The sequence below is a fragment of the Ictidomys tridecemlineatus genome, chromosome 14 (assembly GCF_052094955.1).
Source record: "Ictidomys tridecemlineatus isolate mIctTri1 chromosome 14, mIctTri1.hap1, whole genome shotgun sequence".
Taxonomy (NCBI): domain Eukaryota; kingdom Metazoa; phylum Chordata; class Mammalia; order Rodentia; family Sciuridae; genus Ictidomys; species Ictidomys tridecemlineatus.
The window spans coordinates 24,156,493-24,184,257 of record NC_135490.1 but is presented as its reverse complement, the minus strand read 5'-3'; the positions used below and the strand labels follow the sequence as shown (position 1 = coordinate 24,184,257).

The 27,765-nt window shown below is 37.1% G+C and overlaps 1 protein-coding gene and 1 long non-coding RNA gene across 4 annotated transcripts in view; one reads left to right on the top strand and one right to left on the bottom strand.

Moving 5' to 3' along the window:
* The window catches only part of Galntl6 (polypeptide N-acetylgalactosaminyltransferase like 6), a 1,056,167-nt gene that overhangs the window by 68,446 nt on the left and 959,956 nt on the right, over positions 1 to 27,765 (bottom strand). Inside the window, exons 9-10 of the mRNA XM_005325506.3 lie at positions 21,299 to 21,406; positions 1,753 to 1,974 (exon numbers count right to left, since the gene is read on the bottom strand). Of these exons, the coding sequence (XP_005325563.1) occupies positions 1,753 to 1,974; positions 21,299 to 21,406 (330 nt within the window). The remainder of the gene's footprint in view (positions 1 to 1,752; positions 1,975 to 21,298; positions 21,407 to 27,765) is intronic.
* The window catches only part of LOC144370311 (uncharacterized), a 207,347-nt gene that overhangs the window by 105,816 nt on the left and 73,766 nt on the right, over positions 1 to 27,765 (top strand). Inside the window, exon 10 of one of the 3 annotated variants that reach the window (XR_013430287.1) lies at positions 25,768 to 26,059. The exons of the other annotated variants lie outside the window; for them this stretch is intronic. This is a non-coding gene — a long non-coding RNA (uncharacterized LOC144370311). Of the gene's footprint in view, positions 1 to 25,767; positions 26,060 to 27,765 lie in introns of those variants that run through there. 3 annotated transcript variants of the gene reach the window in all.

The window sequence follows — 27,765 nt, the reverse complement described above, 5'->3', positions numbered from 1 at the left end:
ATTAAATCACACAATGATACTCTGGGGGTCTTCAAGTATATTTCTTAGTTATTTGTTAGGATAGCCTTTAAACCACTGTGGGAAGCTGACAGACAGATAATTAACCAAAAAGCTTTAGGAGGAAACTCTCCACTTATTGGGTAACAAATCTTTACGCTTTCTAATATGTTCGGCTAAGAAAGTTCTTCCTAGTATGTACTTTAAATTTCCAGTGCTGTAAATTAAGCTCATGACAGAGAGCTAAAATCAATACAAGTAGACGGACAATACTAATATTCCTGGGAAGTTTTCACGAAATATTTAGGATGGCAAGAATGAGGCTGAATAAGCTGAAAATGTCAGGACCACCTACACATACTCCCCCTAAAAAGGTGTGATGGGGAGGGAGATGGGGCTTGAGGTGTTGGCCTTGACTCTTTCCCTTATACCTGGGATATTCCAGGTCCAGGTAGAGAAAGGCATTTTCTTGGATTCTTTCAGCAAAACAAGTTGCTGTGACATTGTAAATGCACCTTCTCCAGGGAACTGGGACAACTCAACCAGGAAAGATGCCTGAACGCTCTGGCCTCTTCTCTCACACCATGAAACACAATTTTTTTTTTCAGAGTTCTCCAGCCAGTGACAATAACTAAGCAATGGCATCTTCTCACACACACTGTAAAGCCAAGGATGACATCAAAAATCTCCTCCAAAATGATTGACAGCCCTTGGCTGTTGAAAGACTGGAGAATTGGGACAGTGTTGGCATCTGGCCCAGCCCAGCCTGCATTACCCCTTGATATCCTCTGCTCAAAGCAGGTTAAATTGTCAGGAGAAATCCACCTTATCTGGTACTAGTCTTTGCTTTACAGCACATTCTTTTCTATAGGGAAATGGCTACAGTAACAACATTGAATGGCATGGAACCCAGTACAATAGTCCTTTTTATGCCAAAAGACAGACACTTTAAATTTAGGACCTGGGGCTATTCAGCTCTTTCTATCAGGAAGTGAAATCAAGTAGAAGTGTTCAAAGGTGGAAAGGTTACTGCTTATTTCAGGAACCAATATGGCTCTGGCACATTCCACAGTCTATGTATTATGGAAATGCATTCCTTCGTGATTCTGCAGAATATACCCTGGTTAGAAAAAGAGCCAAGTGCTCCCCCCCCCTGCCCTGCCCCCATCGCCTTGCATATATAAAACAGCAACAGGGCTATGCATAGAGAACAGCAAGGGATCTTATTATGGATAGCAGATTGCCCTTATTTGCACTGTGTCATGACATATATTTTCATTCTCTACAAGATCTCAGAATTTCACAAATCTCAAGTAAAAATATTTTCCAGGTTTGCTTGATTATTTATTTATTTTTGTGGTATTGGGAATTGAATCCAGGGGCTTGCACATGCTAGGCCAGTGCTCTACTATAGAACTGCACAGGCTGGCTTATAATTTCTTATTCTCCTGACTTAACCTCTCAAGTAGGTGGGATGATAGGAGAACGCCACCATACCTGACTTTTCAGGTACATTTTTAAAAGCCCATCTGAGGAGCCAACAGTGGTCAATAGTTCTGGGTTGGGCTATCAATACTGAGGGTTGAATCCTTATTTCTAGTGATTTCTAAAAACAGGGTGGGCATTCATTTATCTGAGGTGATTTAAATTGATCTTGCTTGGCTGCAGGGATAAAGAACGAAGGCTTAGCTGTCCCTCCCAGCACCTGAGGCTGTGAGAGATGGACACACACAGGTAAGGGCACAGTTTCCTCACCTCACCCCAGGCGGCAGGTGGGGGCTCCACAGGAGGGTAGTATTTAGGCACATCCCAGGCCACTGCAGCCATGAACCACTTGAAGTCCTTGCACTTGAGCTGTTTGCGCAACTCCTTCTGGGCAGAGATGTCCCCAGTAGAGAGGTGTCTGTACTCGGGCCGCCGCTGGTAAATGTACTCAGCAAATTCATCCATCCAGGTCTCAGCCACCCGTTTCAGGTTCTGTGCAGCAGAAAAAGAAAAACTGTCTTTTACTGGCTTATATGCTCCAAGGGAAGCTTTAGTTGCAGAAGAAAATGAAAAGAGAAGAATCAAAGAAATCAGACAACCTCAGGCAGCTTTGGTTGGTGGCTTGTTAACAAAGAGAGTTTTCGCAACTGCAAGAAGGGTGATAGGATTGGCCTGTGGCTTTGAGCATAGTTTGCTTCTGGCATGGGGTTCATATGCCAGTTGGGTAATTAATTTATCAGAGCCAGTAAAGATTTGGCTCACAATTATATCAACTTTCTCCTGCCTGTTATTTTATGACCAGGGAGCGGGAAGCTCAGCCCTTCTGTCAGTATTGGGATTGAGCAGGTTACCCATACTGGAGTCTCAGATTCTTCACCTGAGAATGGCAGCAGCAAGAGATAGCTACCCAGGGGGTGGTTGTAGGATTAAACAAGGTAACAACTGTGAACTGCTTAGAATGCTGCTTGGCACATGTAGGTAGGATGAAAAATAGAGTCATTATTATTAGTAGAGAGAGAGTGCAGATTGGGAATAGGAGACCCTGGGTCCTAGGCTTGGTCATACATACTCAGCTGTTCCTATGGCCTTTGGGAGGGGCTTTAGTGGAGATGACATGCTCTCTAACATTCCTTCAAATTCTATGGTGCTGAGTGGTAGAGGGAACAACCGCCTCTGTCCAGAAGGTACCAGTTTTGACACCTCCCGCTTGAAGCAAAGGCTGGTGTCCCACAGGCTCTTGTTCTTGTTTTTCCAGTTCAAATTAATTCCTTATGTTAAGTGCATGGCTGGAGTGAGCACTGACCTGGGAACTTTGAAGTTCTTACTAAACTTATTACAGTTCTCTTGGGAACTTATTTAATAAGATTCAGACAAAAGTGACTCAGGTAAAAGCTAGTGATATTTAGGGAAATCACTTTGTTTTTTTTTTTTAATTTTATTTTAAAGAGAGAGGGAGAGAGAGAGAATTTTTTTTTAATATTTACTTTTTAGTATTTGGTGGACATAACATCTTTGTTTGTATGTGGTGCTGAGGATCGAACCCGGGCCGCACGCACGCCAGGCGAGCACGCTACCACTTGAGCCACATCCCCAGCCCTCACTTTGTTTTAAAAATTGCTAATTTAGGACAGAATCATGCCCAGAGTTTTGCTGGATTTGGAGTCACAGGTTTTGATACCTTATTCCTAATATCTACTTCCAGGGTCTCCCAGTGGACTCAGTTCACTCCACACCCTCCATGGATTATGTTTGTTCTGCATATGCAAGATTCAGAAAAGAGGCAGAGCCACAGAGACTGCTTTTTTTGAGAAACATGTTGCCTAGATAGGAGGGTAGGGAAATGATACAGACAGTACAAGAACTGTCATCTGTCATTGCTTGCTATCTCATTTCCCATCACCACTGTCTTGTCTATACACCTTCCAACTCCTGTCACTCTAGTTGACCTTGACACATGATCAAAGTAGCTCTTGCCACTGATTCTGAATTGGATCACAATTATATCAATATCAATATCAATATCAATATATATATATATATATATATATATATTCATTTGGGGACATGTGATGGCACATGTACTATATATATGTATGGGACCCAAGTGAGAGTCTATGGTATCATCTTGTCATTTACATTTCATTTTGACAAATGCTCTGTATGAAATGCATTCTTTTTATTTGTCTTCAGACAGATGATTTTTATGAAGATTATGAAAAGATTCAAAGACAATGGAAGAAATTAGTTAATATTAAACCTTTTTGATTTTAGGCTATAGTTGTAATCTTTTTTTAAAAATTTCAATTAGTAAATAAAGTGGAAATACTTAATTTTCCACTATTTTTACATCTCTCTGATCAGTGAAAATGAATAAGTTTAGGACAATATCAAAAAGTAGAAGCAAAGAAGTAAATTACTCAGGAATAATGAGAAAGTGACTTTATTAAGTGAAAATAAGTTTTAAAACTTCTGATAGCTCACAAAAAAGAATTCGTCATGAAGGAACCTATTTTGACTTAAACACTTTAAAACTGTGTCATGAAGTTAGAGGTAGTTTTTTTTTAATATTCAAAGACTTTGTTTTATTCATTTATTTATTTATTTGTACTGGAAATTGAACTCAGGGGCACCCAACCTCTGAGCCACATCTCCATTTTTTATTTTATTTTTTATTCAGAGACAGGGTCTCACTGAGTTGCTTGGTGCCTTGCTGTAGCTGAGGTTGGCTTTGAACTCACAATCCTCCTGTATCATCCTCCCAAGGGGCTAGGATTACAGGCATGTGCCACTGTGCTCAGCAAGACTTTTTTCTTTTTTTATTATAGTACAAAGGCTGGTGATGTGAAGGTGGAGATGTAGCAGCCATTGTCTTGGTTAGCATCATCTGCCTATCCTAATGGCAATGAATGTGCAAAAGCTACCGCCACCCTGTGTTATGCTTTTCCCAAAGCTGCCCATCAGATCCTGACCCCACACACTAATCCTGAGGCAGAAAAAGCTGCTAAAGAGTATCCTGGCTTCCCTGCCTGTAGTCCAACACATCACAAAGCCCATCTCCATGAGGCTGAAGCAGCTTGGTGGGGACTCTATTCCATAGAGACCCATGGCCACCAGCATCTAGCTTGTGGTCTCAGCCTCTCAGTTTTCTAGATCTATTTTTTTTCAAACTCTAGCACCTTGCATGAATACAAGCACATGTGCATGCTCATCTGGGCATATAAGCTGTTGGAATAAGAAAGTATCATATTATAAATGAATGTGAACAAATTCATAGGGCATGCATATAACTATTGATAAAAGTCTTGAAATAGGAACAATTAAAGGAAGTGCCATTGGTAAAGGCTAGATTTTGTTTCTTTGGGTTTTTGAAACACAAATGGAAATATTATTAAACACCTCAAAGAGGAAGTGATTAATTTAGATAGATACATTGATTTAGAAATGGCTCAAAGAATGATGATCAATGTTATTCAAATAAGCAATATTAATAAGTAAAAGGGGTGGGTGATAAATTGTCAGCTTCAGGAAAACTGTATTGCTGCTAACCGAGGGACTTGCCAGTTAGCTGTGCATCATCATGCCCTTTTCAAATTGAAATACATTAAGTTGTAGATTAGATTTTATGATTTCTCAAACACTTCAGAAGTATTAGGATCATGCACGTATCTCAGGAATAATGTCAAATCATTGATTCTTTTTTTAAAAAAATTTTTTTCAGGTGTTATTATTTAGGTATGCAGTATTCCCCAAAAGCTCATGTGTGAGACAAGGCAAGACCATTCAATGGTAAAATGATTTTGAGAGTTGAATTAATCAATTCAGTTATATGGATGAACTTGGTGGTAACTGTGGGAAGGTAGGATTGTGGCTGCAGGAGGTAGGTCACTGGGAGCATGTCTTTGGGGTATATTTTTTTTGTCTTTGGTGAGCAGGTCTCTTTCTCTGCTTCCTGGCTGTTATTTATTGAGCTGTTTTGCTCCACCATGCCCTTCTGCCAAGATGTTCTGACTCACCTTGGGCCCAGAGCTATGGAGTCAATTGGCTTTGGACTGAACTTCTGAAACCGAGTGCCCAAATAAACTTTTCCTCCCCTATATTGTTCTTGTGAGGTATGTTGGTCATAATGAGGGAAAGTTGACTAAAACACTAGGAGAAAGTAACAATAATTTTATAATAATTGCAAAGACTATGATGGCTGGTTTCTCTCTAATTATGACTGTTCCATAAACATTTAAACGCAAGTAAAACATCCTGTCCATTCTCTAATGACCCAATAACTCATTAGACATCTTTGATTATAGGTTCTCTAAACAGAATTTCCTATCAGGAGGAAGCTTTCAGTTATTATGGTCAAGGAATAGCCTTCAATCTCAAGCCATACAGATGGCTGGCCAAATAAAATCACTCTGGGATCATTATTATGGAAATAACAATATGCTATATTAATTTGTCAGAGTAGTTCTTTTATTGTAGACTAAACCCACTCACTCCAGAAAATAGTTATAATCATATGCATATTTGAATTCATCAGTGTATTTATGTAGGAGTACAAAATACACATTCAAATACATGGAGGTAATGGGGTAGGTGCAAAGCAGTATTTCTCACTTAAGCATTCATAGCTGTGAAAACTTGTGTAGGCTTATGAAACAGAGATATCCCCATAACATTTCTTGCCAGACATGATAAGAGAGAAAAATAATTCAATCTTGAGTTGTCCCATCTGTTTCTGAGATTGAATGAAATTGGTAAAGTTTCTGAGATGTTCAAATAATAGTTATCAAGAGGAAAAAGAGTTGAAAAACTTGGGCAACGGGAGACAGATACATGTGATCATTTACTCCTGAATTACCAGAAGTTATATCTATAGACATTTTCTTGTACACATGGAGCCAGGTGTTAGCTGGATTTCCCATTTAGTGAAATTTAAACAAAAGTGCTTTAACCTCAGATGTCCTTGACCCCCTCAAAATTTCTGGGGATTCCCATGGGTGGGTGTTCACACATATGTCCTTCATTTCCTTTTCCTGTTTGGGGATTTTTTCTACTGCTGGCATCTTTCCCTCTGTCGTGCAAATACTTGAATGGGATGCTTAGGTACTTTTCTTCATCTCTTAAATGCCTTCCCAGTAGATCACTTAAGTGTAGGCTTTTCCTGAAGATTTTCAGGCAATAGCAGAGATGAATTACATGATTCAACAGCAACAATAGGTCCCTGGTAGTTCTCTTAATGTTATTCTCCTGCATGAAACTTCTGTTTATATGAACTTCTCCATTCATTGCCTCTGAAAAAAATTCAAGTACCTCCTGCCTTTGTCAGTTTTCCTTCCTCAGTGCTCTCTCCTATTCGTTTGATCCCATCTGTTCCATGAAACTCTTTTTATTTCTTCCAATTAGAATCGCCAGATAAAACACATGGCATATAGTTAAGTGTGAATTCCAGAAAAACAACAAATAATTTAAAAATACAAATATAATTAATGCTGAAATTAATAGTATTGCATGGGGCATGCCTTTACTGAAAATTCTTTGTTGTTTATATCTGAAATTCAAATTTAGAAGAGCATCTTGTACTTTTATTTGCTAAATACATCCCCAAATACATAATTTTCCTATAATATGTGTTACGCGAATGTTTGTAATTCATTTAGTGACTCTATGTGCAGAGGCTGGCACACCTCGATGCTATTGACAATACATTGAACAAAACATGGTGAATGTTTTGCTTCTATGGAAATTATTCCAGGGAAGTTTCAAGCAGCTCTCTGTGGAGGAGTCTGCTGTGATACACAGCTGATATCAAATAAACACGCAATCCCACTGCTTTTCAGCTTCTAACAGGTGGCCCCTGCTGGCCCTCTATCTGTGAAGCAAACGGGAAGGTAGCCACAGAGCTTAAGGAAACAGCAGGGCTAATTGGTAGCTAGAGGCAAAGGCTCAGCATGGCTGGAATGGTCTGATTAAGGCGTACTGCTAACTTCTGAGAATGAGTAGGTGAAGGCCCTCTATCTTTGCATATCTGAGCTGGGCTTCATTTAAGATCAAGTTCATGTGAACACAGAAGATTGGGGTAGAGGGCCCTCTTGCATTTGAGTTGGATGAACCTGAGAGGTCTTCCCCTGCTGGGAAAGTGCCCACAGCATAGAGGTCATGTTACTGTTTGAGAGAGATATCTACAGGAGCTGAGGAATGAATATAGTTCTTTGGTGTAGAAAGCAAATGAAGGATTTCTCTATTTTAAAAAGCTGCAGACCTTCATACTTCTTGGTGATAAATGAAGTAAAAGCTGTTATTCTGAGCACCTTCTATGTAAAAGACATTGGTAGCATGCTCTATTTTTATGGCACCCTCTGTGATTTCTTGCCTACCCATCACAACATGTTCCCCTATTCAGCCCAAACTGGTATTAATCTCTGCTTTCTCTGTGTTACCCATATATTTATTAACACATTTCACACATTCAGCTCTGTTTAGAGGTCTTTTGCATTCAAGTCCTATTTTCTTTGTACAGTCCAGCACTAAATCTGTCCTTAATTCTAATACTCATCAGGTCTCAGAATTGGTATTTTACAAGGAACATTAAATCACATTTCTAGCTCAGTTCATATGAATGGATTTCTAGTTCTGACTGTTCATCTTTATTGGGCAGCAGGAGGAAAATAGATCGTGGCATTTTTTTTTCCCTGCTGGTTCAAGAAGCTACATAAATCAATGTGCTAATTATTTTTTTGGCCAGCAACATTTTAGGCCCTACTGTTTAATTCTCCTAAAGATGCAATCCCTGTTCAGCTTCTCAGCATAATTTTTGGGAGTCAATTAAAATTGTTTCCCTGGCCATGAGACTGTCTCAGACATTTATATTACTTGGACCACCTCATCTCAGCAACGTGCTTCTGCTTCTTTGTGCAGGGGGTGATTATTACATACGCATCCTAATCCACAAGCTGGGATTGTGTCAATATTAGCCTATTGTATTATGGAGAGTTGAGTAAGAGATTTTTCTTTCTTCAGCTGTATATTGTTTGGTGTTTCCTGGGCTCCAGAAACTAGTAACAGCTCACAGGGCCAATCTCATACAGATACAGTTTCTTATTTGTCACAGTCACTCCTACAGCAAGGAATTGTATCACTATCCCATGACTTTAAAAATTTTGCTTTGATTTGAATGCATTTCTCATCTCCTCTTTGAAGCTTAAGAGGGCTTTAGTGGCTCAGTAGTCCCATCCCAAAGCCCTCTTATCATTGATAATATGATAATGTCATGATGGGTACAGCTCAAAAGAGAATCTCTTTAAGCGAGTCCCAACCTCAGAACAATTATTCAGCCCCACGCTACTTTCCTCTGATCTGAAGGCTTCTTTGAAGTCAGTGGGAAACCTTCAGTGGAGGGAGCGGAGGCTAATCCAGTCTTACAAACAAGGCTTCTCTGACAGGCAATTTCCTCTTCCTTCTTCCCCAAGGCTGTGTGAGTTGTTTGTAGGTGGTTACCTGCTTTTGGTTGTCTTGAACAAAGGTTAGCTTTTTCTTTGATTTTATATCTTTATCATATTTTTGCCTGAATCTTTTGAATATTTATGGTAGTGTTTATGGAAGCATTTGATGTAAGGCTGAACAAAAATCAGCTCCCTGAATGACTTAGTAATGTATCTTATTTAAAAAAAAAAGTTGGTAAGCTTAACTTTAAAAAACAACGTCATTGAAGAATAATAGATATATATGAAACTGCTTATATTTAAAGTGTACAGTTTGGCACACTCTGACAAACGTATATATTCAATGAAATCATCACCACAATTCGGATCATGAACATATTCATCGCCTCCAATTGTTTCCTCTTGCCTCTGACAGTTCTCTCTCAGTTTCTTTTCTGTGGGAGTTTTGACCATTCTCAGGTAACCAGCAATAAGTTTTTTTTTTGGTCACTGTTGTTTAATTTGCATTTTCTGAACTTTTTTCCACCTGGCTTCTTTCACTCAGCATAATCATTCATATAGTTTTATGTATTACTTTTTTTTTGTATCAAGTATCGAACCCAAGGGTTTTCAACCACTGAGCCATATCCTTAGCCCATTTTATTTTTTAATTTGAGACAGGGTCTTGCTAAGTTGTGTAGGGCCTTGCTAAGTTCCTGAGTCTGGTTTTGAACTTGTGATCCTCCTGCCTCAACTCCCCGAGCCTCTGGGGTTACAGGCATGCACCATGTATTACTTTATATTGTATTTTGTCATATGAACATACCACAATTTGTTTATCCATTTCCCAGATGATGGACTTGTGGGTTATTTCTAGTTTGGGGCTATTACAGATATAGCTATTATAGACAGTCTTATACAAGTCTTTGGGCATTTGCTTAAATTTATATGGTCATTTGCTTAAATTTCTCTTGGGAATATATCTTGTGGAATGGTTGGATTATGTACTAGGTATATGCCTAACTTAAAGAAACTGCTAAACTGTTTTCTAAAGTGGTTGCTATATTTTACATTCTCATCAGCACTATATGATTATTTCAGTTACCTTGCAACTTCCTCAACCCATGTTACCATCAGTCTTTTTAATTTTGGCCACTATATTGTGTAGTAATAACTCATTATGGTTTTAATTTGCATTTCCCTAAGGACTATCTTTACATTTACTTATTTACCATCTATATATTGTCCTTGGTGAAGTATCTGTTCAATTATTTTTCTCATTAAAAATTATTATTTTGGTGCTGAGGATTGAATCCAAGATAATTTTTTAAATATGTATTTTTTATTTTTCCTAATTAGTTATACATGGCAATAGAAAGAATTTTGACATATCATACATAAATAGAGTATAACTTCTCATTCATCTGGTGATGTAGAGTTACACAAGTCATGTAATCATATATGCATATAGGGTAATAATGTCTGATTCATTCTTCTATATTTTGTGCCTCTACATTCCCTCTCTTTCGTTTGATCCCCTCTGTTTAATCCAAAGTACCTCTATTCTTCCCACCCTTATTATGAATTAGAATCCAAATATTAGATAAAACATTGGGCATTTTGTTCTTTGGGACTGGCTTATTTCGCTTAACATAGTATTCTCCAGTTCCATCCATTTACTGGCAAAATGCCATAGTTTCATTCTTCTCTAAGGCTGAGTAATATTCCATTGTGTGTGTGTGTATGTGTGTGTGTGTGTGTGTGTGTGTGTGTGTGTGTGTGTGTATGTGTATATATATATATCACAGTTTCTTTATCTATTCATCTGTTGAAGGACACCTAGGTTGGTTCCATAATTTGGCTATTGTGAATTGAGCTGCTATAAACATTGATGTAGCTGCATCGTTGTAGTGTGCTGTTTTTAAGTCCTTTGGGTATAAATCTAGGAATGAGATGACTGGGTCAAATGGTGTGAACCCATGGATCTTGTTCATGTTAGTCATTTGCTCTATCATTGAGCTATACCCTGGCTCTTGATTTTTTAAACTATTGAATTTTGAGAATTCTTTATATATTTTGCGTACAAGTACTTTGTCAGATATGATTTGCAAATATTATCTCACAGTCTTTGCCTTCTATTTTTATTGCCTTAACTGCCTTTGAACAGTAGATGTCTTAATTTCAATGAACTTCAATTTATCAATTTTCCCCCCTAGGGATTATTATTACAGTATTTCTTAGAAGTTTTCACGTAACTTCATAATTTTTTTCTTCTATTTTTTCCTAAAAATATTTAAGTTTTACCCTTTACATAAGTCTGCTTCATTTTAAGCTCAATTTGTACATGGTACAAGATATGTATTGAAATTTCCTTTTTTTGGGTATGTATATCCAATTGTTCTAGCATTATTTGCTGGAAAAACCTATCTGTTCTCCACTGTATTAGCTTTATATCTTGTTGAAAATCAATCAATCCTATGAATCCATTTTTGGACTCTATTCTCTTTAACATTTTTAAACATTTTTTAAAACACTGCACATGTCTATCAGTTTTTGTCATTGTTGAGTTATAGTAGTTTTAAATATGCTCTGGATATTAACCCTTATCAGATATATGATTTGCAAATTTTTCTCCCTTTCCTTCACTACCTTTTTACTCTGTCAGTCATATCCTTTGATGTATAAGTTTGCCTGATTTTTGAGCTTCCAGTGTGTCACTTGAAATAATTATGTCTCTTAAGGTAAAACTATGCTGAATGTTTCCTATGAAAGGCTGCTAAGCAAAAACTGCAGTATTAGTTATCTATTGATGCATAAGAAATTACCCCACCCCTGAGTGGCTTAAAACAATAATAAATTTTAAAAAATCATTCATAGCTTCTGTGGGTCAGAGATTGGGAGTAGTTTCTGGTTAGGCAACTTGGTTAAGATTTCTCATGAGTTTCAGTCAGATTCTTCCAGAGGAAGCAATCATAAATTTTAATGGGGCTGGAAGTTCTTTTTCCAAGATGGCTTAATTACATGTCACATTGGTGCTTGCTGTTGGTAAGAGGACTCAGTTCTCTCTCATATGAACTTTTTTACAAGGCTTCTTGAGTATCCTTATGACTTGGTGTTGTTGTGGGGTGTGAATTGATAAATACAATAAATAAGAGTGTAAGTTATAGGTTATAGATTAGAAAAAAATATAGATTATAGACATAAGACTTTGACAAGTGAGAAAAGACAATTATAAAGCAAGAACTGTCGTAAAAAGGCCTAAGACTCCATTTTGTTGCCTTCTATGAAAATACTGTGACAAGAGCTGTTTCTGAGAAACTGAGATGAAAGCTGTTATACCCTACATAATGTACTTAACCCAGGATGTGGTGGTCTTGGTGACTCAAGACATTGAATTGATCCTCACCCCTGCTAACCACCTGCTCAAACTCAGGATACTGTTGTCTAACACCTACTTAAACCCAAAATGTGATTGTCTTGAGTTGCTGTGCTAATTGCTGTCTTAAGTTCTATAACTGGCTTGCTTGCATGACACTAAGGAAAGTCCCTGAGCTGGGTTTTTGTCCTTAAATTCCCAAGACATAGGCCAGGAAATTGCTGTTCTCCCACAGAGCTTCAGTCTCTATGGGTGGGTGACAGTCCCTGGCCAGGTATAAATAAAGCTCTCTTTGATTTGTATTCAGACTTAGAGTGTTTTCTGAAGCGACTCCCCATAACAGTGTCTGGCTTCCCCAAAGCAAGTTCTTCAAAAGAACAAGCTGGAAGCTGCATTAGCCTTGGACACAAAAAAAGTAGGATGATAAGACAGAAGTAAAAGCATGGTTTCTGATTTTTACTTATTCCATCAGACACTTAAAGGATTTTTGGGGGCTAAGATTGAGGATCAGAATATGATGGGATTATTTCCATGATTACATTTTTGAAATTCTGGGCAAGTGGAGATAACCAGAGCTATTGAACTATTGGAGACAGACCATAGGAACAGAGATCTTCTGAGTGAGCTAGGATTTAGCCATCCTGTTTGAGCCTAACCAGGATCCAGAGAATGTCTGGCACTTGAGGACTGAAGCATTGATTCCTCCAGAGACAGCACCATGAGTAGAAGTTAGTGCTCTTATTGTGTGTGTGGTGGCGATAATGGTGTGTCTTCCTTGGTGGCTTCAAAGGCAGAAGATAAAAAGCAGGAGCAGAAGAAGCAATCATGGGACACAGTGAATCTGGCAGGTGGGTGCATGAGCATCTGAGAGATCTAGAGACCCTTTGGGACCATCTGAAGGTTGTTAATTTCTGGCAATAAAGCCAATGGTACCTTGCGCCATCACAATTTACATGTCAAAGGAAGTATGACTTATTTCCAGAAAATTATTATAAATCTATTTGATATTTAAGAACAATAAGCTATATCCAACATTTCCAACCATTAGCCAAACAGAATATCAAGAGTCACAGGAACATCCATGGCAAACATTCAGACAAAATGTGGCTACCCTAAATGGCGCTATAGCATTTATTCCAGCAGTTGTTAGTAGGCCTGGTTGATTGTCCATTCTTTCAAAACAACAACAAAAAATCCTCTGTGTTTATAAGTGCTCATTTCAGAATCCTCAGATCAAATATGTCTGTTTATAGCTTAAGCAATCTGTGAAATTTTATTTATTTTTTCTTGGCAGTGGTGAGGATCAAACCCAGGGCCTCGAGCATGCAAGGCAAATCGCTACCACTGAGTTATAGCTCCACCCTGAGAAATTGTTTTATAAACTGTTTTCAGAATCAGAACATCCAAAACACAGACACCACAAAGTTAGCATTTGGGTTTTGACCAGTTGTCAATTTACAAAACACCAAATGTTTTTCTCTACCTCATCCAGCACTAAAAAAGAGATACATTGGCGCTAGAATTGGAGTTGGAAATGGAATTCTTGCCATGGAATAATAAACTATTAGAAACAAGGTAATTAGAAAGGAAATGAACTAGCAGAGGCCTCAAACTCCGTGTTACTGTGCATTCACACATCTCATGGGAAGAAGCTAATTCCTCAAAATGAGTCCCTTCGATGCAGGTGCTCCTGTGGCGTCATCCTGGGGTTAGGGTCCTGGAGGGCAGAGTTGCAAAGCAGCCAGCCCTGCTGCCCCTTGCAAGAATGGCATTTTTGTTTATTGAGGTTATGGCATGCTAGAGTATTGTAATTTGCTTAAATTTCAGTAGCTTAATTTTGTAGCAGCAGGGACCTATTTTGTCTGAGCAAGATTTCTCTTTTCTGAGTCTCCAGTGGAGTTGTGAATGCAGGAAAATGTTCAGTTCTAATAGGGGTAATGATAAAAACATAATTATGATCCCCACTAGCCCACAAATGGGGCTCACCATGTAGTTTGTTTCTCAAGTGCTTTGGGAAAAAGAAAGCTATATAAATGCTAAATAACAACATAACGTGTCAAAATGCTCTCTATGGGAGGAAGAATAACCAAATCAAACTCGAAAAGGGATCATCTGAAATAGAAAATAAATACCTTTTTAATTTCATTAAGAATGACAAAGTAAAAGTACTGATTAATAATGACAATCAATTATCATGTAAGTATCTATGCCTGCCATTTAAGTATTATATTTACTCTATAAAATATTCTAGTAGGTATAAACAAAAGCTAATATAAAATGTCAGTCCTCAGGGGATAGCTGTAGAAATGCTGAATATTGTCCCCACAGCTAGGGGACTGCCTCACTCAATTATATGCTCCATTTTGCACAGTAGAGAGCATCAAATAATTGATTCACAAGTCATAGCTGAACTGAAACTTGGGAAAGCACCAAGGAATATCTGAGACAATTAAGTTGAGCTAAATGCCTTAATGTTGGTGAGAACACAGCATCTGTGAGAGCTTTTGGGGAAAAAATATGTAGAGCAAGTAAATAGGAAAAAATGAAACCAAAGAATAGTTTTGAGAGGTTTTTGTAGGAAATGAAGTTTTAAAACAATGTCTTAACCTCATATATTTTTTCACAGTATATGCAATGGCAGAAGACTATACCTGCAAATCATTTACTGTTTTCTTTTCTTTTCTTAATGTCTGTGTATGGTACAAAAACTCTATGCTTTACCTCCAGATTATTTAAAATATTTAAAAGACAATGTGTTATTCTATTTTTATTTGTTAAGGAAATGAACAGAATAGACAGATACTTAATAGAAAGTTCTGATACCTCTAGGTTAGGAATTAAGGGAACAAATAAGGGTCAAGTAGTGGTAAATAAATTTGTGTTTCAGATTTTACCATTTTCCCTGGCAAATGGAATAATTACACTGCCTTGTTTTCCTTGCCTATAACATAAACCTAAAATAGCCCTGTGTTCAAGAGGCAATGCAATGAAAGAGTGAATATGCGTGCTCCATCAGCATTTCCTGTCAGAAAATTTTCTACAGTGTGTGGGTATCCTAAGCTGAGGTGCCATTACTTTACGAAAGAAGCACTTAATCTAATTGGAAAAGCTCAATGCTATTGACGTAGGATACAGGGTATGTCGTACCTGGCACATAGTAGACACTTGATAAATACTTATGGACAGAATTTCTGCAGCCTGAGTGAGCCTCCTTGGAGGTTAGAGATGATATTTATCTTCATCACAATGGGGTCATCCTATCTTAATGGTTTATTGAATCATTATTGTCATATAATAAATTTATGGTTTATTTTTCGGGAGGAGAACATGGAGAGTAATGAAATACTATTTTGGAAGTTGCTTGAACTTCTTCAATAAATGCTTCACCTAAATAGAAATACTACGTTATTTTAGTAGAAGGTATTCTATTTTTATATCACGGCCAAAAGAGACGAGAAGCAAAGATGTGATTGCAGTATGTGAATCATCTTTAGTTCTTGCCACAAGTGTTGGATATAGCATTATTGCCCTTTTTTGTTACATTGTAAGGAAGAATTAGAGATGGTTATTGTTTTCAGAGGGATTGCTTCTGCACTGAAGTCTCAGCCATTTATGCAGGCTGAGTCTTTGGGGAAGAATTTATCATTCTTGCTTTCCAAGAGAAAGCCCATGTTAGGCCACCATGTCCCTGAACTCAATGATAGTTTCAAATAAAGCATCTGAACCCCGTAGTTTTAAGAGCAATAGAAAGAAGTGCTGGCTGCTCTTGATGACTAAGTTTGTCATGCTACAGCTCTTATTTGCTGGGCAGCTTTATGGGAGTAAACTGATTCACAGTCATCAGGGGAGAAAGGTCAATTTGTGGAGTGTAGCTTTCCCATTCATCACCATACTTTATAGCCTTGTTGGTGATTTCATTATCCGATATCAAACTAGTCATTTTGGTCTTGTTAATGCTTTTCCTTAACCTATATATATTTTTCTGCCATAAACAAAGGAGAGCTGCATATGTTAGATATAATATTTTTTCCATTTCAGCTATTTCAGACTGGGATCACTGACACCATGGTCAACAAAGAAGGTTTCATTGATTGGCTTGGGGTGGTCTGGCTTGTATACTGAGCACTCCTCCTCCCCTTTATCCCTCTCCCTATTCCCATCAATTTCAGGAGTCTGAGATGATCTACGAAGTCAGCAGAGTTGGGTGTCGCTAGAGAAATGGCCCTGGAAGAAAGGCATCTTGGGAAGTGTATTAAGAAGTCATTTCACAGCTGTCAGAGCAAAGCAACCGTTCTCCCTCAGGCCTTAGATTTAGCCTTTGTACCCACAAAGTACAATGACCATAGGAAATCTTCATGGGTCATTCTATTCAGTTAAGAAACCTTAAGTAGATACAGAGAGTCAAAAGCATTTAAAACCTGTCTATGGATTAGTGTAGGCTGTAAGATCACTAAGCATAATGTGACAATATAAAACAAGCATTCCTATGTAAAAAAATAATACTATATGCCATTTGTGGCAAATACTTCCTCTTCTTCTTTTTTCTTTTTTTTTTAACTTGGGGCATTTGACCACTGATCCACATCCCAGCCATGTTTTGTATTTTATTTAGAAACAGGGTCTCTCTGAGTTGCTTAGCATCTGGCTTTTGCTGAGGCTGGCTTGGAACTCGTGATCCTCCTGCCTTAGCCTCCTTCCTGAGCTGCTGGGATTATAGGGGTATGCCACTGCACCGGGCTTCCTCTTCTATTAAGTTAGTTCCATTGATAATCTATATGAACCAGTTTGCATATAAGTGAACCATATAAGACAGGTCTCATTCCATAATAAATTTGATTGTTTCATTTAGCATTTCTCTCGTCCTTATGGTATTCTGGCATATAGATTGCTGAATTGTGTGGACTCTGTCATACTAGGACTATCAGAGAGAAAGAAAAATGTATGTTCAGTTTGTTTCTCATTTAAACTTCCAGAGCCTATGTAGTACCTGACACAATAAGCATTTTTTCTGTTTTCAGAAATGAAATTTTAAGCCAAAGAAAATCTGGCAAAGGTCTTTCAGGTTATCAGAATTCTAGGCAGAAAGTCTATGTCTGTGTCTCCAGATCTGTCACTTAGAATTACACATACACAGCACAATTTTTCATATCTCTGGTTGTATTAAAGTGTATTGACACCAATTTGTGTCTTCATACATGTACTTTAGATACAAAGGCATTTCTGTATATCAATGACATATCCTCTGAGAAGGAAATGAGGAAAACTACTCCATTTACAATAACCTAAAAAAAAAAAAAGATACTTAGGAATCAACTTAACGAAAGAGGTGAAAGATCTGTACAATGAAAACTACAGAACCCTAAAAAAAGAAATCAAAGAAGACCTTAGAAGATGGAAAGATCTACCTTGTTCTTGGATAGGCAGAATCAATATTATCAAAATGACTATACTACCAAAAGCACTATACAGATTTAATGCAATTCCGATCCAAATCCTAATGGCATTCCTCATAGAAATAGAAAAAGCAATCATGAAATTCATCTGGAAAAATAAGAGACCCAGAATAGACAGCTAAAGCAATCCTTATTAGGAAAAGTGAAGCAGGTAGCACCACTGTACCAGACCTTAAACTATACTACAGAGCAATAGTAAAAAAAAAAAAAAAAACAGCATGGTATTTGCACAAAAACAGACTGGTAGACCAATGGTACAGAATAGAGGACACAGAGACTAACCCACAAAATTACAATTATCTCATATTAGACAAAGGTGCCAAAAACATGCATTGGAGAAAAGATAGCCTCTCCAACAAATGATGCTGAGAAAACTGAAAATCCATATGCAACAAAATGAAATTAAACCCCTGTCTCTCACCATGTACAAAACTTAACTCAAAGTGGATCAAGGACCTAGGAATTAAAGGAGAGACCTTGCATCTAATAGAGGAAAAAGTAGGCCCTAATCTTTATCATGTGGGATTAGGCCCCAACTTCCTTAATAAGATTCCTATAGCACAAGAATTAAAACCAAAAATCAATAAATGGGATAGAATCAAACTAAAAAGTTTCTTCTCAGCAAAAGAAACAATCTGTGAGGTAAACAGAGATCCTACATCCTGGGAGCAAATTTTTACCCCTCACACATCAGATAGAGCACTAATCTCTAGGGTATATAAAGAACTCAAAAAGCTAAGCACCAAAAAAACCAAATAACTCTAATGGTTATGTATATGGATATTTCGTCTCTTTCCACCAGATGGTGATGCTAGATAAATAGAAGGTACTGAATAGTGAATTGAATTTATTTTTCATGACACACACTAGTACCTTGCTTAGAGGGCTACAGCCCTTTTACACATTTGTGTGCATGTATGTGTGTTTGTGTGTTTTGGAAGTCTGCTGGAATCACCAATTTGCAAAGGTACATGAGTGAAAGATGCAGTTTTTAGAAGAATTAAATGAACTTTGTACAGGTCTAAAACAAGCCTTTAGGATCATGTCTCCAGCTCCCTCTCCATTTCCTAATGAAGCTAGAAAGATTAAAATATCTTTTGGGTAGATGTGGCTCTGCATTTCAAGCATCCTCACAGTCTCTCATCATTTTTGATGATTTAGTAATAATGTAGGGTGCAGCAAGGTCGTTGACGTTCTCCCACAAAATATCAGAATTGTTTTTCATTTTAATATACTTTTTAAACTTAAAAATCATAAAATGTTCCTTAGAGTGACAGTCAAGCTTCAATATTTATGACCTTCCAATTGCTCTAGCCGTTTAGGAAAAAATTAAAATGAGCCCTCAAGTAAAATTTAAGTGGAAAAGATTAAAATTCAGAATTATGGACTTTTCTCATTTGAATGAATGCTCACTTTCTTTTCCTGGAAGTTTTATGTGCTAGGCCTAGATTCCTTATATTTGACATTCCTTCAAAAAGTACTTCATTTCTCTCTTGAAAATACATGAACCATTTTATCTTTTGAAAGTAAACCCTTTTGGATCAGTACAACTTACCCCACCCAGATTTTGTACTCTCTTTTTAACTACAAACCCAGCATCCATCCTGCCAAAGATGGGTTCATTCTGGGCCACAAGCTGGGATCTTTTGAGTGAATGAAAGTGGATCAATGACAGGACATAATTATCTTTAGGGTATTTAAAAATGCTATTAGTTGTGATATCCACATGGCTGATTTGTGATGTGTACTCAAAATTGTTTAATATTTAGCTTTCTTGTGAATTCTTGTTTTCTGATTCATGTGAATTAAGTCTTATGACTAAAAAAACCATTAAAGTACAATTTAAGAGTAAACTATTTGTTTCAACAAATATGTGAGTGAACTCTCAACACTATCTAGGTGTTGGGAGTACAGCAGCAAGTATCACTACATTAAACCATGTTTCCTAATCCAAAAGGCAGTTCTTTTTTTTTTTTTTAAAGAGAGAGTGAGAGAGGAGAGAGAGAGAGAGAGAGAGAGAGAGAGAGAGAGAGAGAGAGAGAGAGAGAGAGAGAGAGAGAGAATTTTTAATATTTATTTTTTAGTTCTCGGCGGACACAACATCTTTGTTGGTATGTGGTGCTGAGGATCGAACCCGGGCCGCACGCATGCCAGGCGAGCGCGCTACCGCTTGAGCCACATCCCCAGCCCAAAATGCAGTTCTTTAATCATTTCATAATTTTGTGATTGGTCTATTTCTTCTAATAGTGTGTTTCTACAGCTATTTATTTGAGTATGTTAATTATTTGGGTTGGGGAGAGGAATAATAAGGGTCTTTTAAGATTGTTATGATGTAATCTCATTACTATGAACTCTAAATGTTGCAAAAAAAAGAATATACATGCAATCTATATTAATTTAACAATCTCAGAAAGGAATAAGGAGTCATCAAGAAGACTAGTTGAAATTGAAACTTTTATTGTGCTTCTTTAAAATATTTGTTTTGTTAAAAAATTTATTATCATTTTCCCCTTAATTTTCCTAATTAACTCTTTCAACAACTGAGTGCTTACTAAACACTGTTTTAGGTGTTGAGAGTATAGCTGCAGATATCATGGACAAAAATCTTGGCCCTTGTGGGATTAACATTCTAATGAATCCTAATTAATTAGGTGGGTATTATTGTTATTCAAAAGCTTGTTACATGCATGAACTTACTGAGCTTTCTACAAAAGACTCAAGTAGTCATCCATTTCAGTCTTGCTAATAAAAGCACCAAAATGAGTATTTTAGGATTGATTCCAAGGGGAGCATCATGCAAAGAGAAGTGATAATCTCCCTTTTTCTAGATTTGACCTCTAAGAGAGTGGGGCCAGCTCTGAGAAAAGCAACAAGGAAAATGGAGAAATGAGCAGGACTGTTCAGAGCAGGATAGTGATTATGTTCTTCTATTTACCTATGAAAACATTCTAAGAGGCAGAAGGGAAAAGTATCTTTGCATCTGGTCTAGGAGAAAGGTTTCATTCAAAACAACATCTGAAACAAACAAACAAATACCCCAAAATCTAGTCTTGGCCAATTTGGGTATTTTGAGGATAGGGTAAAATTTTAGGCAGAGTTGGCCCTACTTCCAAATAAGAATAATCCCAAGTTTGGGCCTTTATCTCCTCCCACCTCCCATCTACTCCTTTCTCCATCTGACTAATTTGTGTCATTGTGTGGGGGAAAGAACGGGTGGTCTGTTCTGTTGACCTGCACTTACACTGCTACTCTGCTGTTTGCAATTGATGTGAGCATGAACAAATACCTTACTGAGCCTCCACTCTCCCACCTACAAAGTAAAGATAAAAATACCAAACTCAGAAGGATTAAATATAACACATGCAAAGATGCTCTGAAGCAATTAATAACAAGAATTAGCACAACAGGTAATACTTTTTTAAGCAATGAAAATAAAACTCTGAGAAACACAGTAACTCTCTCTATCTGAAGTTACTCTCAGTCTGTGCCTTAGATTACACCACACGTGAAGCTGACTCCTTTCCCTGCAGAGAGCCCTTCTGAAGCCCAGCCTGATCTGATGCCCGGTTACTCACTCTTGCCAGGCTGGTCCCAGATGGAACTTTGTAAGGGACATACTTCCTGTAGATATGACCAACTCTAGAACAGGGAACATCAAACATTTCTCCTCCACACATCCAAACCTAAAGAGGGGAAAGTACAATAAAAGAGAACAGTGAATTTCAAAAAGGATAATTCAACATAATAATTCATAAAGGAATTATTAACGGGATTCATATAAGAGCATAAAACTCTCTTAAAGTTGATCAATGAATAATTTCTGTTTTAAGTGGCTAACCAAGAAAACACTTTTAAAAATAAAAAAAATTAGAGTTTTATAGTTATAGTAGTTGCGTTTTTCCTGACAAATTCGTACCTGCATGGAAATCGATTTCAGTTCATGACCTGGCTTTTCCATTCCCTTCTCCCTCCAGTCCTCTCCCCTCCCTTCTACTTCTTCTACTCAATTAGATTTCATTTTGCTTTCTATTAATTTGTATTGGATTGGCCCTTTATGTAATATTATCCTCCCCTCCTTTTTCTTTATTTTACTCTAGTATCCACACATGAGAGAAAATATTCAACTTTTGAGTTTCTGAGTTTGGCTAAATTTACCTAGCATGATATTCTCCATTTCCATCTATTTACCTGCAAATGCTATAATTTCATCCTTTTTATGGCTTAGTAGCACTTCATTGTGTGTGTGTATGTGTGTGTGTGTGTGTGTGTGTGTGTGTGTGTGTGTGTATCTCACAATTTCTTAATCTATTTCTAAATCCAATTTCTAAAACTGGGTTGATTCCATAATTTAGCTATTGTGAATTGTACTGCTATAAATATTGAGGTGGCTGTATTGCTATAGTATGCTGATTTTGGATCTTTGGGGAAGATACCAAGGAGTGGGATAACTGGGTCTCATGGTAGCATCATCCCTAGTTTTTTGAGGAATGTCTATGCTTCTTTCCAGATTGGTTATACTAGCCAAGTGGTTGTACAGCCCTACCAACAATGTACAAGTGTTTATTTCTCCCCACAACCTTGTCAGCCATTTATTGAAAAACCCATATTTTAGAAACCTAGGTTCATAAAAGCATAGAACCAAAATACTTATTCAGTAAAATATTATTTCTGTACACAATATGTTGGCTTTTAAAAAAATTCTGGTAGAATTTTATTACAAATATTGTATTGAACCGGCATTTAATGCTTTGACTTCTTATTTATATAGATATTTGTTAAGATAATCTGATTGTGAAATCCTATGAAGATATAAATCATATAAAGATATGAATTAAAGTGTCAGTCCAAAAACTTAAAATATAAAAAGTGGAATTTTAAAAATGGATGAGTGATTAAGGAACCCAAACACATTAATGCTTTAAGTTCAATCTAGTTTCTGAAACAGCAGTGTTAACTTTAAATATCTTCATTACATTCTTATCTCTAACCTCCACTAATCTTTTTTTAAGGTACAGATAATCATTGGCTAGTAATGTTGATTCAGAAAATATTAAAGTCAAGGTATGTGTTAAGATGCCATATTTATATATAGTAACAAAAGTTAATTGGTCATATTTTGCTATAAATACACACACATACACATATTATCAGGTTCTACATAACAGACCAGGTGCTATAAAAAATCTAGGCTTTTACACAGCCTATATTTTTAGCAATTTTCATTGCAAGAAAAAAAGACTTAAAAAAGCTTTAGCGTGGGGTGCAGTGGCATGCACCTGAAGTACTAGCTACTATCTGTTGAACTCATGAGTTCAAGACCAACCCAGGTTATATAGTGAGACCTCATTTTTTAAAAAAAGAGAGAAAGATATTAACTTATTAAATTTATGTATCAACCTGATATCAAGCTATACTACAGATAGCTTGTTTTAAAGTGTAATCCTGAAAAAGATAAAGAGAAATGTTTATGTTATCACTTAAATTTCTTTCCAACTTCTCTAAGAGGATTGCTACCTCAGGAGAAAATTGGTTGAATTATGTATATTCACAAGATACTAATTTTACAAAAAAAATTGTAAATAAATAGAAAGATCAGCAGAGCAGAGGAAAGGGAACAGGGGAAGGGAGGAAAGAGAGGTAAGGGTAAGTACTGGAGACTGAATTCGAGCAAATTATATATTCCATGCATTTATAAACATGTCAGATGAATCCTAATGTTATATATAACTAATATGAACCAGAAAAAAAGAGAATGGTTGAATAAGTAGTGATATGGTAACTGAAAATCCAAGGGAAAGCAATGAAATTATTAAAAAAAAAACTCTCTCAGGTCGTTAGTACTAGAGGTGCATGCTACTGCACCCTACTCTAAAGCTCTTTTAAACCCCTTTTCTTGCATGTTTTTTCCCACTTTGGTCATTCCCTTTATAAAGGTATATAAAATTAGGACCTGGATGTTGGTTAGTGGTAAAGCACATGCCTAACATGCATAAAGCCCCAGGTTTAATCCCCACATCAAGTGTACTTAAAATTTACCTGGAAATCAGCAGAATATTTCAGGCCTACAGATAGATCTGGGCCCTCGAGCCCTAAACTATCCATAGTACATATACCACTGGTGATATGTATTTTGTGCTACTTAGTTTTTTTTCAAACCTCTCCTTCTGTGGAACAGTGGATATTTTAGATCCTGGAACATCTTTCTATATTTGCCCTTTTTATTTTAAATCTTATATAACTCCAGTCTCTTGATATCTTTCCAGATGTTCATTCTATAGTTTAGAATGTCCGTGGCTCCCACCAACTCTATATCATCCACATGCATTTCTGATGTCTTGATCTCAATGACTAATAAATATCTCATCAAATAGAAATTAATACCATGAGTAGTCCTCAACTCAATTAAAGCAACTGAGTATTGTTTTAATCATTTCATTGCTTAATAATTTTAATTTAATTATTCTTATAAGAAAATGAGGTGGATAGTCTTGATAAAATTCAGAGAAACTCTTCAAATATTTGAATAACCTAGTATTTGGATGAGATATTTTATAGAACCCTAAAGAGATAGTATCAGGATTGATAGCATAGAACTACAAGAGGATAGATTTCAACCTAGTGGGAGGAAGACATTCCTAATAGAACAGGATCGATTAAAGATGAAATGGGCTTCCTGTGTCCTAGATGTATTGAAATCTGCAGTAGATAGCTTAGTTGATGGATAGTAGGTGGATAGTTAATCCAGCTGGTGGTTTAAGGTAACTCTAATAGCAAGAATTAACATTTATGAATATATTTGTACCCTTTTCATGGATTATTTGATGAAAATGATAGGCTCGCAAACTCAATGTTAGACTATTGTTTCTCCAATTATATAAACAGGAAAATAGCAGTCTACAGAAGATAGTAGCTTGTTCAAAACTACATAACTAGTTGCCTCCAGAACTGAGATTTGAAATTTAGTGGTCTAACTCCAGTACCCATATGCATAATCAATATTTTACCCACAGAGATAGTAAACTTGTCTATAAAGGGCCACATTGTAAATACTTTTGCCTTTACAGGTCAGAGGGTCTCTTTTGCAACCACTCGAACTTGGTAATATGTATAAAACTTTGTTTATAAAAATAGGCAGTGGGTCATAGTTTAATTGACCTTCTTCTATAAATGCTGATATTCAGTGATTCTAAAATTATATATGTGAGAGATTATATTTTCCAAAATTGAATGCCACAATATCTCCTATTGCACATGCTCTTCTTCCATATGACTTTGGTAGACTCTGACTGAGATGTGGATCTAGGTCCTCTATCTTTGAGTAGACTTGTGGATTCTTAAACCTGTAGAGTACAGCATAGTGTCTGAGACTATGCCATAGGCTATGTTAAAGGCAATGCAACTTGTACTCACTTTCCGGGGCACTCATTTTTGGCACTCTGAGCTGCCATGTAAAATATCTGACTCCTTAAATTACCTAACCTTAGTTTGAAGAAGTCCAAGACCAATGAGGTTCTATGTGTAGATTCTTAGGTCAGCAGCTCAGTTGAGTTTTCAACTGATGACCACCATCAATTTTCAGATACATGAACCAAAGAGTTCTCTAAATGACTCTTGTATACAACTGTTGAGTCACCCAGGTGAGACTCCATATATTATGGTATAGAAACTTATGCTTGTTTTGAATTTGGTACCCACAGAATTCATAAATAAAATGATTGGTGCTGTAAATTTTCTGGGTACTATGTTTTGCAGCAATAGTAATCAGAACTGTATATTTTCAAATCCAAGATAAAGGTGAACTGCTAACAGATAAGCAATGTGTTTGGATCCCCTACACATTCATCTTACCAGGAGATACAGGGCTAGGACTCTCCAATTTTTATGCTCATTTCTTTCTAGGCAAACTGCCAACATATAATTTCTTTGTATTTAGATGGCCCATGTGATTTGAATGTGAATGGAAGTGATGTGTGACACTCTGGGACAAAGAAATTATGAGTGAACTTCCTTCTCTATCGTCTTCTTAATTTATTTTTTCCCTCAGAGTCTCATCAATTGGAGAAGATCAAGAGAGGACTTCAGGCCCTGGGGAAATGGTGGAATCATTAAATGGACAGAGTCTGGATTCCTGAAAAATTGCAGAGAGCAGTGCCTACTCCTTGTGTTATGGGCCAGGCTCTATGGGCAATGGCCAAACAGACTCCATTTTGCCCTGGGACTCCATGTCATATAAGAAATGCTTCTCCCATGTGAACACTCCTCCTCTGTACCTATCAATAGTTGCTTAGCTTAGCATGTTTGGTAACATAAAATGACAATTCTTATACAATGCAAAATTGTTCTCTCTTTGGTTTCCATTTTTCTTGGGCAATGTAACCCGTCAGACACTGATTGTCTAGACATTAGTAACCATTCCCTAACTTGTACTCAACTAGGGTCATTTTGACCCACTTCCCTTCTGCTGGCTTGCTGCTATGCCAACCTGGAAAGTCCCATGGGAAATACCAATGTACCCATTGCATTATTTCCCTAACTGCTCAGTTCAGCCTCTGTATCCCTGCTTGCTTACAGCTACATCAACCTGGATGTGGTTTTTGCGGTTTTTGCCTTTAAAGACCCTGAAATACTCAGACTTGGAGCTGTTCCTTGCAGAGACAGTTATGGGTCCTGTGGGGAGCAGTCGCTGGCTGGCTAGCTAACTAAAGACTCTCCAATTCGGACAAAATGGACTTGGTACATTTTCTGAGCAGTCTGCCTCATAACACTTGTCCTCCAATTCTGCACCAGATTGTACAGAAGTAATAGAGAAAATTTACCAGGTTATGTTAAGATTTGGGGCTGTTGCAGCACTAAGTCCACTCTAACTGATAATCCTTTTCTCTTAGTTTCTTCTGACATTTTTAATCCGTTGTAAGAACTATGATTATTCGAGAGATTATTAGTTTTGCATTTTAAAGAGAATTTGAAAAGTACTTAAAACAGAATGAAGGGAGATATACAGGAAGGCTGAGAATGTTAGGTAGTACCGTGTTTAATCAAATGTCAGTTTTTATTGTTCAAAGATGAATAAATATAAAGGCAAAGAAGCCCTCTTATCATCCACATTAGGAGATAGTAATTTGTTAGCATAGCCTTTTATTTTTATAAAAAGGTGACCATATTGGTTCCATTTGTGGAGGTGGTCAATCTTTCCTGTAGGATTAAGGGATCATGACAAGTGAGGGCAAAATGTGGAACCAAGGCCTAGAGTAATACCTTCCATTTTTTTGTCCTTTTTCTATTTTGGGGTTCCTGAGGTCTTATGGAACACATATAAAGTGGACAGAAGTGAAGTAAATGCTTCTTCCGAGAGAGTTTGTCAGAGTGAGATGTGCCACATGAGAAAGTTAAATAAGTCATCATCACCTTTTGTTATGGACTTGTTTGTGTCCCCTGCCAAACTGATATGGTGTAATCCTAACATTCAATGTGAGCTATAGGAAGTGGGGCCTTCAGGATATAATTCAGTCATGAGGGTGAAGCCCTCATGAATGGGTTTAGCGTTTTTTTCCATGAGAGGATATGATGAGAAGGTGGCCTTTTGCAATCTGGTAGAGAATTCTCACCGGAACCCAACCATTTTGGCATTCTAATTTCAGAATCCCAGTGTCCACAACTGGAAGAAATAAATTTCTGCCATTTATAAGTCACTCAGTCTTTGGCACTTTGTTATAGCTGCTCAAATGGATTAAGACTCTTCCCTTTTAAAGATATGACAAAGCAAACTAATAGACGCACAGAAACTTTATTTTCAGAGGGTCACTCTAATATAGTTTCTAAAGATCTGAGTATCAGTTTCTCATTGATACATAACAGATTACCATAAATTTAGTGGCTTAAAACAACTTACATTTATCATCTTACAGTTCTTTGGTCAGAAGCCCGTCTGGGCTCAGCTGCGTCCTCCACCTACATTCTCACAAGGTTGAAGTCTAGGTGTGTACTGGAGCCTCTGTGGAAGAATCTACTTCCATTTAGATTACTGTTAGTTGTAGGAAGAGGG